Source organism: Lonchura striata, chromosome 18 (assembly GCF_050655825.1).
Source record: "Lonchura striata isolate lonStrDom1 chromosome 18, ASM5065582v1, whole genome shotgun sequence".
NCBI classification, from domain to species: Eukaryota; Metazoa; Chordata; class Aves; order Passeriformes; family Estrildidae; genus Lonchura; species Lonchura striata.
This window is the reverse complement of record NC_140720.1, coordinates 7,699,783-7,710,762: the sequence shown is the minus strand read 5'-3', so window position 1 is coordinate 7,710,762 and position 10,980 is coordinate 7,699,783. Positions and strand designations below refer to the sequence as shown.

The window sequence follows — 10,980 nt, the reverse complement described above, 5'->3', positions numbered from 1 at the left end:
GCGACGGGAGACCGAGCGGGGCGGTGACGGGGCGGGGGCCCGGCGGGCGAGGCCGCGCCTCAGGGGCGGGGACGGCTGCGGGCCGGTGAGGGCGGGGCGCGGGAGCCGCCGCCATGTTGGCGTCGCTGCGCTGCGGCCGCAGGTACCGGAGGGGCCGGGGAGCGGGGCCGGCCCTGGGGGCGCCACCGCCGCGTCCCCGCCGCCGCGGGAGTCCTCCCGCACCTCTGCTGTGCCCGCTGCGTGCTCGCTGCGGCGCCCTGCAACCCTTCTGCGCCTCCTCTAGGTTCTCCCTTTCCGCACCCGTACGCTTCTCCTGCCTTCCCCGACGTCCTCCCCATATCCATCTTCATCCCCCTGTATCCTCCCTAAATCCTCCTCGCGGTACCGCAGCCCCTGCACGACTTCACATGCTCTATACCCCCGTTCTGCATCCCTTTCCCACCTCCTGCATCCCAACCTTGCATCCGCATATCCAAACCCCGCATCTGCCCAGCAGCAGAGGAGTGTCCCTGGTCCTCGCCTGCCCCTCACTCTCCTCACCATAAGGAGGGCCCCTTGTGCCCCTCCCTGCCCACATCCACCCCAGGCGAGGGGATTTTCCTCTCTGAGGGGTTGTTCTCCCTGGGGACACGCCGGTCAAGTCCCGCAGATGCTGCTCCTGCATTTACAGCTGTTGGGTGTGCCCCCAGAGTGTGCTTGGGGGGAGGCTCTGGGGGTGGCCTTCACCCCACTGTGGGTGGGGTGTGCCAAACTGGAGATCAACCTCTGAGCCTTCAGTGAGTGGGAAGGATTCTTCTGAGTGCGAAGAACATCCTAGGGGGGATTGGTGTGGACTGAGCCCCAGCAGAGCTACTCGGGGCTGAGATTGTTCCCCTCGGCATGGGGAGGAGCACCCTGTCCTGGGGCGCAGCAGGACCTGGGGTGGTGGTGCTGACGCTCTGGTCTGTCATGGCTCTGTCCAGAGCCTGAGCTTTGTTGTGGTGAGCAGGGAACCCCTGAGCCTGTTTGGTGTCACAGGTGCACATTTCTAACGGGGATCGCAGCCATGTCCACGGTGGGGACACCCGGCCCCCCCAGCGTCCCTCGTCACACCAACCGCCTGATTAATGAAAAGTCCCCGTACCTCCTGCAGCATGCCCACAACCCTGTGGATTGGTAAGAGCAATGGGGAGCTGTTCCCCTTCCTCCTCCTCCTTCTCTTGCTGTGCCCATGGGGCTGAGGGACTCTTGTCTTCCCCCCCACAGGTACCCTTGGGGTCAGGAAGCCTTTGATAAAGCAAAGACAGAAAACAAGCTGATATTCCTGTCAGGTAACCAGAAACAAGGCATATTTCACATCCCCTCATGTTGGTCTGTAGATGATCAGATAAGCTGAGCTGGTGTGTGAGTAGCCATGTAGGTATGGATGACCACCAAGCAAGAGAAGACCATGTGCTGGAGTAGCTCTCTCTGGAAATACATGCAGGACCAGAGTCCTTGGTGTGCTTTTAGGATCAGGAACTGGAAAGTTCAGGAGACTTTTCCACTCTGTCTCTTGTTCAGGGAGGCAGTAGCTGTTGCCCATAGCAAAGGTCCCCATCTCTGAGTGTTCTCCCCATCACGTGTTTTCTGCTCCCTGTGAGTTGCTGCCCTCACCCACCTGAACTTGCTTGCAGTTGGCTACTCTACCTGCCACTGGTGCCATGTCATGGAAGAGGAGTCCTTCAAGAGCAAGGAGATTGGGGACATCATGAATGAACACTTTGTATGCATCAAAGTGGATCGTGAGGAGCGGCCAGATGTGGACAAAGTGTACATGACCTTCGTGCAGGTGAGGGAGGCAGGGGCAGGGGCCAGGAGGCTTTGACTGGCTCCCTCAGGGTGTTGTTCATTGTCATGTTCCTCAGACAAGCAGAACCAGTATATGGGGTGGTCTGGAGGGGTTTCAAGGGTGGACAGAGGTACACATCTCTCTTCCAGTGAGGCTCTTGGATGTGCTGGAAGGGCACAGAGCAAGTGCCCCTTGCGTGATCTTGGTGCACATGCGTTTTGTCTTTCAGGCCACCAGTGGTGGAGGTGGTTGGCCCATGAGTGTCTGGCTGACCCCAGACCTCAAGCCCTTTGCTGGGGGGACGTACTTCCCTCCTGAGGATAGAGTTAATCGTGTTGGTTTTCGGACTGTGCTGCTCCGGATCGCAGAGCAGGTGCGGGGCAGGAATGGTGTAGCAGATGGGGCTGAACCAAAGGGAGCACAAAGAAATTGTTCTGGGCTTGAAGGGTTAACTGAGTTAGGAGATTCAGTTGTGAGGAAGAGTAGCCCAGAGAACCAGACAGAGCTTTGGCTTGTTTAGAAGTTGAGCTGATTTGAGGGTTTGAGAAGTTTGAGCTGAGTTGAGGGTTTGAGCTGATTTGGGAGGGCTGATTGGGAGCTGGAGGTGTGGTTTGGACTGGTGCAAGGCAGGAAGAACTATCTTTTTCCCCTTGCATCTTAGTGGAAGGAGAACAAAGATGCCCTGTTGGAGAGCAGCCAGAGGATTCTGGAAGCATTGCGACACACATCAGAGATCCGTGTTCAGGGCCAGGCGTCACCCCCACCAGCCAAAGAGGTGATGGACACGTGTTTCCAGCAGCTCTCCAGATCCTATGATGAGGAGTATGGTGGCTTTTCCAAATACCCCAAGTTCCCCATGCCAGGTCAGTCTGGTCTCTGCTGCTGAGATCTGCTGTGGGGCAGATAGCAGCGTGGGGGCAGAGCCTACCCCACAGCCTCCTGTTATCTCTCTGTGTTTCAGTGAATTTGAATTTCCTGTTCACCTACTGGGCCCTGCACCAAACTACTCCAGAAGGTACCCGGGCACTGCAGATGGCTCTGCACACCCTCAAGATGATGGCCCATGGGGGCATCCATGACCACATTGGTCAGGTAGGAGTAAATCTTTGGGGGTAAGCCCCTGTCATGGCCAGGAGGTGTGGGGTGGAGATGTGGGGTAGAGACATCTTCCCATGGTCTCTGCAGGGGTTTCACCGCTACTCCGTCGACCAGCACTGGCATGTCCCTCACTTTGAGAAGATGCTCTATGACCAGGGACAGCTGGCAGCCATATACAGCAAAGCCTTCCAGGTACAGCTTTGGCATCCCTCTGTGTGGCTCCCACTCCTGCAGGCTGCGAGGACTGGCCTGGTTTGGGGAGCAGCTTCAAAGCCTGTTTCCCAAGATACTCCCCATCCCATGGGCATGGAGCAATTCAATGCTCCCCTTCATCTCCTGTTGTTTATCCAGAAGTGCTGCACAAACTCATGACAGTGTAGCCCAAGGGCTTTGAGTGTAATGGGGGAGGAAACAGCCTTTGGGCTGGTCTTTGCAAGTCAGCAGACAATGCTGCTGCCTCTGACCTCAGTGTAACTCCAGCATTACTCTCCACTGCCCTTTGTAGATATGCAGTATTCACTGATAGTAGATTTCTGTTGAAGGTCTTACTCTGAATACATCCCTCACTTAAAATCCTTGGACTTTCAAATGCTCCTTTGCCAATTCTTCAAATTGAAATCTCTCACCATATCTTGTGGTGTCTCTTGCCCCCTCCCACCCATGTAAAACTGATGTCCACCCCGTGTGTCCCACAGATCTCTGGGGATGAATTCTTTGCTGATGTCGTCCGAGACATTCTACTCTACGTCTCACGTGACCTGAGTGACCAGGTAGGCTCTTCCCTGAGCTGAGCCAAAGGGAGGCACTTAGCCTGCCTGGGATGTGGCCTGGGGCTGCTTTTCCTCCCTTCTGTCCCAGCTGAGCTCAGTCTGGAGCACCACTGAGGCTCATTAGCCAGCCTGCCAGCCCTTCAGTGATGGGGAGCTGGCTGAAAGTGCTGTCCTGGAGCTGGAGGGTCTCTGTTGTGCTTTTCCCAGGCAGGAGGTTTCTATAGTGCACAAGATGCAGATTCCTACCCAACCACCACATCCAGAGAGAAGCGAGAAGGAGCTTTCTGTGTGTGGGCAGCCAAGGAGCTCCGGCCTCTCCTCCCTGATTCTGTTGAGGGTGCCACAGAGGGGACAACCTTGGCAGATGTCTTCATGCACCACTATGGAGTGAAAGAGGCTGGCAACGTGGACCCTGCAAGGGTGAGGGGAGAGTAAAGACCTGCCTGGTGTCAGGAGCAGTGATGAGGGACCTGCATCCACAGGCATGGAGGGATGGCAGAGCAGCCCCAAAACACTGAATCCAGCACCTCCTAAGCCCAATGGCATTCCTAGAGCGTGTCTCCCTCTCCCCTCAGGACCCCCATCAGGAGCTGAAGGGAAAGAACGTCCTCATTGTCCGCTGCTCCCCAGAGCTGACGGCAGCCAAATTCGGGCTGGAGCCAGGCCAACTGAGTACCCTGCTGCAGGAATGCCAACAGAGACTGTCCTCAGCCCGGGCACAGCGGCCACAGCCACACCTGGACACCAAGATGCTGGCAGCATGGAATGGTGAGGGGCAGCTCTGCTCTGGGGACACATGCCTTGGCTGGACCCCTGCCAGGGCATGGAACCAACAGGTCCTACTGGGACTGAGGAGCTCCCACAGAGGCTGTGATCAGGGCCTGTGATCAGGGGTTGTGTGGAAGCAGCCCCACACCTGCAAGCTTTGGGAGCATCAGGATACTGCTATGGCTTTATTTCCCTCCACAGCTGCCAGCAGAGAGCAGCAAAACTTCCCCTGCCTCAGTCCAGCTCTTCTGGCTGGGCTGTGTGGGAGGGGTCTGAGTTGGGGACCCAAGACCCTGGTGGGCACAGAGCCCATCCCTACTGCTGCATGGCTGAGGGATGACAGCACTATGTCTGTCTGGGGGTCGTGCCTCAGGGAATAACTGCAGGACCCCTGGCTCTATTCCCAGCAGTAAATTCCTGAATAAATTTCGGTCTGGAGCTGGCATGGGCTGGAGTTATCCTGCAAACTAGAATAGTCTTGAGTCCTGTATTTGCCCACAAGTGAGGGTTCAGCTCTTGCTGGCCTTACAGTACTCTGTCTGTCTCTTTGGTGACAGTGAGTGACTTCATTAGTGATTGGAACTGAGCAGAAGAGCTAAGACCTGACCTGCTGGCATCAGGGAGGATGAGCTTCACATTGAGCCTCCTTCAGAGGACTGACAGGGACCCTCTCACCGGTTCCATGTGCCCCCCCCTGACCTGTCCTGCTGTCTCTGCCTCTGCAGGGCTGATGATCTCAGGCTTTGCCCAGGCTGGGGCTGCCCTATCTGAGCACGAATATGTGAGTAGGGCTGCACAGGCAGCTGCTTTCCTGAGGACACACCTTTTCGACCCAGACAGCGGGAAGCTGCTGCGGAGCTGCTATCAGGGCATGCACAACTCAGTGGAGCAGAGGTGAGTATCAGAGACTCCACAGACTTGACTGGTCACCTGCAGGTGCTGCCCAGACCCTCAGCAGTCCCTGTCTTGTCTTCCAGGCAAGACTGAACTGAGAGGGAGGAAGGGTGTTTGTTTTGTATAGAGCTCTGGTGCAATTTAGGAAGGATTAGTGTCCCTCAGCCAGTGAGGAGGAATTTAAGTCAAAACCTTTCCTATTCCTCATATTTCATGCTGGCAAGTGTCTTCCCCTTCCTTTTCCTCCTGTACAGAACCCTGGGGCTGAGTTGTGTGATGGCCACAGCGAGTGCTTTGCTTGGTGGCATCTCCTTGGTTATCAGAGACCAGTAAGCAGGGCTTTGCTGGGTTGGAGAGCATTTCTAATCTGCTCAGTTTAGAGATTCTGATTTTCCTCCCGTCTGCCATTGCAGTGCTCTGCCCATCCAGGGCTTCCTGGAGGATTATGTCTTTGTCATCCAGGCACTCTTTGACCTGTATGAAGTCTCGCTGGAGCAGGGCTGGCTGGAGTGGGCCCTTCATCTCCAGCACATGCAAGACAAGCTCTTCTGGGACCCTAAAGGCTTTGCTTATTTCTCCACTGAGGCCAGCGATCCCTCCCTGCTCCTGCGTCTCAAGGATGGTGAGCTCAGGGACCTGGCAATGTGTTCCATGGGCTGTGCTGTGGGAGGACAGGGATGATTGCAGATGATGGTGAGGCACTGGGCTGATGGCAGATGTTGTCCTTTGCAGACCAAGATGGAGTAGAGCCCGCCCCGAACTCTGTCGCTGTCACAAACCTGCTCCGAGCAGCTTGTTACTCTGGTCATATGGACTGGGTGGAAAAAGCTGGCAAGATCTTGGCTGTCTTCTCAGAGAGGCTGCAGAAGATCCCGATAATCCTCCCAGAGATGGTCCGGGCCACCGCTGTCTTCCATCGCACCCTCAAACAGGTATGGGCTGGGGCTCAGTGTTCCCTGCAGGACCTGCTGTAGGAAGCGGGGCTGGCAATGGCATGGGTGTGGTCACAGCTCTGTTTTCTTACTCCTGCCACCCACCCTCTCCCTGGACAGGTCGTCATCTGTGGGGACCCCCAAGGAGAAGACACCAAAGAGATGCTGCATTGTGTCCACTCTGTCTTCAGCCCAAACAAGGTAGAGGTGCTCCCTGCCTGCCAGCCCTTCCCTGGTCTCTGCTGCCTGCACTGCTGGTGCTTCATCCTTTCTCTCAGTGCAGCTGTTGCACCTATCCTCCTCTGTTCTGCCTGTTCTGGGAAGGATCCTGTCCTTTTATATCTAAGCACAGCCACAGGGCCATGTCTGAGCTCTGCACAAAGCATGGGCAGCCCAGCCCAGAAGTGGCTGCAGCAGTGGTTGTTTTTGCTGCTGGCTGTTTACACTGCTCTCAGCCGGAGCCCAGTGCTTTCCCAAGGGGAAACCTTTCATTCCGATGTGAATGTGTCATGCCTAGGTGGATGTGTCATGTCCTGTGCAGACCCAGTTAGTATCTGGGTCACCTGCTGCCTGGAGACACCCTCGCATCCTTGGAAGGGATGAGGCAGTGCCTCACTCCAATTCTGGGTACCACCAGCTGGGAGAGGCTGGCTTTTCCCAAAGCTCCTCTCCCATTCAGCAGCTGTTGCTGTGTATTGGGTTTCCTGCCTGGCTCTGCTTGTCGTCATCCCTGCTTTGAGATGTATCAGTGCATCCCGCAGAGGGGCTGGAGTTGAGGCTGCACTGGAGCTGGCAGGGAAGGGCAGCACAGCAGCTGGTGCCCATCAGCTTTGGTGGGCGGTGTCCCTGCCTTGGGGATGATGGCTTTGACCTCAGCAAACCTGTGGAGCTGAGGGAAATAGAACCGAGCTGTGTAAGGGGGCTCGGTATTTGGATTGGATTCATCACTGGCCATTGGGTCCTGGTGCCAGGGACTGGTGTGTTCAGTGTCAGTCTCTCGGGCCAAAGCACCACTTTGCCTCTGTAACCCCAGCTAGGATGAACTGGGGGGGCTGAGCCATCAGCACAGAATCCTCTGCTCTGTACTCTGGTTAGCTCAGCCCACAGGGGTGTCACCCTGACCCTCTGCCTGTGTGCCCAGCGATGTTTAATGTCAGCATTGGAAGAGGAGGGACACATTCCAGGAGCATGAGTGGGGCACACAGTTCTCTGTCCTTCCTCTGCCATCACCCATCCAGCAGCACTCCTGTTCCATGCAGGTCCCTATTTTGTGTGCGAGGCCTCTATTCCCACACTCGTCCTCTGTCCCTTTGAAGGATTACACTGGGTGACCCAGTTTGCAGGAACAGGAGCCCAGCACCACTGTTAACAACCCTCTGCCCACAGCAGTTCAGCCTTTGGTCCCCTGAGCCCTCACCAGCAGCTTTGGGGTCTTGAGCAGAACAAACAGCACAGCCATGTCCTCTTCTTCCCTGCAGTCTGGTTCTCTTTTTACAAGTCTGGCTGGTGGGGATGCTCCTTCCCCAGGGGAGGATCTTTCTCCTAGAAGCTTTTGCATTCCTTGGGGAAGGGAGAAGATGAGGTCTGGGTATTCTGGATGGATATTTCCATGGGGGAGTGAAGCCATGATCATGCTTGCCAGGGCTGCTTGCAGGGGACCTATGCTTTGAGGGGCATGTGAGAGGCTGCAGCTGGAAGCTGGCAGCAGGCAGGGTGGGAGTCTAGCTCTGTTTGCCCCTTGTGTGTTCCTCATGTTGTGATGATGGGATGAAGCCAAAGCTATTCCAGCTTGGGTTTGTTTCCTGGAAGAAGAATTGTGGCAGGAGGGAAAAACTGTCCCCAGAGGAGCATAGGTCTGTGGACACACATCTCCCCTTCCCCAAGCATGAGTGTGCAGGAGTGGTAGGAGCATGATCTCTGGCAGTAGCAATGGCTCCTCCCCTTGCAGAGGTGATAGGAGGAAGGGGGGAGAATCCCATTTCTCAGAGAGTTGCACTACCTTTGGGAGCAGCCCACTGCCTCCCAACAGCTGTCCCTCTTTCCATGCTGCATCACACAGACATGAGCATGCTCCTGTTCCCACCTGCCTCCATCCCCCTCCAGCTGCTCCTCAGATCTCCTTCCCTGCCTCGGGAAGCTGCCCTAAGCAGAGCAGTCCTGGGTCAGCTGCTCCAGGGACATGGCTGATTTGGGAATTGCCTTTGCCAAGGAGTTGGGGGAACATCCCCGTGTCCCCTGTGCCCCCACTCCCTTTGTGCCAGCAGGGTGCTGGGGGCCAGGCTTGCATGCAGGAACACAATTAATTAGGTTGTTCCAGTAATTAGTTCCTTACAAACCTCACTCTGAAATCCTTGCTGTAACAAGATGCTGATGATACAATTGCATTGAGGTTGTGATTTTAAATGGACCCTGGGCCTGGAGTAGCCCTTTGCTGCAGGCAGCTCTTTGGGGATGCAGGTAGGGGTGCTGATTGCTGTTCCTGTGCTGGGAGCAGAGGGTTGGATCCCTGCTCTGGAGCTGGATCCCAGCTGCTGGTATAGATCCCTGCCCTCTTAATGGTCTTTAGGGTAATTATGAAGGGTCCCATTATCTCCTCGGCTGCAGAGCACTCACCTGCCACTCACCTTCATCCTGGCCCTGTGAGAGGACCTTGGAGAGCTTGTGAGAAAAATGAATAATGAATTTCAGATTGGACATGAATTGGTAATTAATCACTCCTGGAATTAATTCCAGACAAAGGCAAAGGGGGAGGACAATGAGGGGGGCAGGAGGCAGGAACAGGAGGCTGAGACAGAGCTGGGTCAGGCAGATGTGGGGTGATGGGGGACAGGACAGGACTGCAGCAGCCACTATCCAGGTCAGGGACTTGGGGATTTGGTGCCCCCCTGGGTTGTGCACAGCCCCTGCCAGGCATGAGTGAGGCTGTGTGGGTGTCTCTGGATGTCAGTGCTGGGTCTTCTGCTGGCCCTGCTGTAGAGGATGCTGCATGCCAGGACAGCAGTGCCATGATGGGAGATGTGTGTGCTGTGAGAGGCAGCATTTGGTGTCAGCATCCCTTGATGGCATTGGTGTGAGTAGTAGGGACATGTTGTGAGTGTGTCCATGCTCAGCAGACACATGCAGGACTGGATTGGGGCGGGCAAGGGAGAGCTGTATACTCCAGCAGCAGGGTGTTTCCTCTGTGCCTTGGGAAGGGACAGCCTTTTGCTCACCCTTTGCATCTGCATCGGCATGAGGCTCGCTGCCAGCTCCTGGCCTTTCTCCTGATTAGCCTGTAAGCCCTGAGGCTTTAACAAACATTTTCTCTTTCAGAAAAGCTAATTATCCTGGCAGCCCAGTCATCACCTCTGGCTGATGCTGCTGTGTCAGCCGGGAGAGCCCCATACCCACTGCTCATTGCTGCCTGAGTTTTTCTGGGAAGCGTGGGGAGAGCAGGAGGAACTGGGCTGCAGGTTGGGTGGGGCAATGCTGCAGCTGTTTCTGGGGCTGTTCTTTGGCTGGGTAGGTGTCCTCAAGAAGCTGGCTAGGCTGGGATGTTCCAATCCCTGTGCTTCATCCTGGCTGCCAAGTGGCTGGTGTGGCTAAGGGAGGCAAAGCTGCCACATCTCCATCATGCTTCTTCCTGCACTGGCATTATAGGGATGTGACCACCGTGGGACCCTGGCAGAGGGCTGGAGTGGCTCCCTTCAGCTCCCCATCCCTTCCCCATTTTGGAAGAGTGTGTGGGGGACACTGCCAGCCCTCAGCATGTCAGTGGGGCAGGAAGGACCAGCTGGTTGTGCTCTCTGGCTCTCACAGCTCCTTCTCTGGGCAGGTGCTGATGGTCGCAGATGGAGACAACGCTGGGTTCCTCTACCGCCAGCTGCCTTTCCTTGCATCCCTGGAGAGGAAGGATGGGAAAGCCACTGCCTATGTCTGCAGCAACTTCACCTGCTCCCTGCCTGTCACCTCTGTCCAGGAGCTGCGTGGGATGCTCAGCCCATGAGCCCTTCAGTCCTGCTGCCTGTGGGAAAGCAAGAGTGGGACAGGCTGGCCTGGGAATATGGAAGAACCCATTATAGAGGCAACCTGAGCACCATCCCAGATGGTTCCTAGCAGTGCAGTGGGGCTGTGCCCTTCCCCATCTGCAGCAGGCTGGGGTCTACTTGCACTATTGCACCAGCAGTGTCTCAGCACAGCTGACTGTGGTCCTGGGTGCTGTTTTTGGTCACCCATGGAGGAGCATTTCCTGCCCCTGTATACATGCTTGCTTCTCACCTCTTGCTAAGGAAAAGGAAACTGAATTAAATATAAATCCCAGTGTTAATGGAGAAGTCAGATGGGAAAACTGTTAGGGTTCCTATGGCAACCCAGGGTAACACTGTCAAAAGCACCTGGATGACTTGGGAGTCAAGCGCTCTTAAAAGTGTTACTGGCAACAACAGCTGTGGTATTTTTCCATTACAGAGGAGATTGTAACATACATTAACTTAATATATAGTGCATGGAAAAAATCCTGATTACAGCTGATGCAAAGTTTATTCTGTCTTTCCTCCCCTCCTTCCCTCCTTGTCCTCCCTGCTTCCAAATGGGTGAGTACCAGGTTTTCAGCATCCCTCTGATGCCCTGGGCTCCCCCAGCATGGTACCTCACACCCCAGCTGGCCGGGTGCTGTCATCTGGCAGCAAAATGGCACTGCCCACTGGCTTTCTAGTGGGTTGTAGCCAGG

The 10,980-nt window shown here is 55.7% G+C and overlaps 1 protein-coding gene across 3 annotated transcripts; it reads left to right on the top strand.

The window, feature by feature from the left end:
- The first annotated feature begins 87 nt into the window (after window positions 1-87).
- Window positions 88-10,771, top strand: SPATA20 (spermatogenesis associated 20). 3 transcript variants are annotated; one of them, XM_021554805.3, is made up of 16 exons: window positions 88-142; window positions 1,018-1,155; window positions 1,246-1,310; window positions 1,656-1,810; window positions 2,040-2,183; window positions 2,472-2,673; window positions 2,772-2,902; window positions 2,996-3,100; window positions 3,604-3,678; window positions 3,886-4,098; window positions 4,254-4,446; window positions 5,172-5,340; window positions 5,754-5,962; window positions 6,073-6,272; window positions 6,393-6,473; window positions 10,087-10,771. In XM_021554805.3, exons 1-16 carry the CDS (start codon window positions 114-116, stop codon window positions 10,255-10,257), a joined length of 2,280 nt encoding a protein of 759 aa, XP_021410480.2. In that variant the 5' UTR covers window positions 88-113; the 3' UTR covers window positions 10,258-10,771. The 3 variants fall into 3 exon arrangements, with proteins under 3 accessions (XP_021410480.2, XP_021410489.2, XP_085412956.1); XM_021554814.3 differs by having other exon boundaries at window positions 88-302; XM_085556830.1 differs by lacking the exon at window positions 2,996-3,100.
- The last annotated feature ends 209 nt before the right edge of the window (window positions 10,772-10,980 follow it).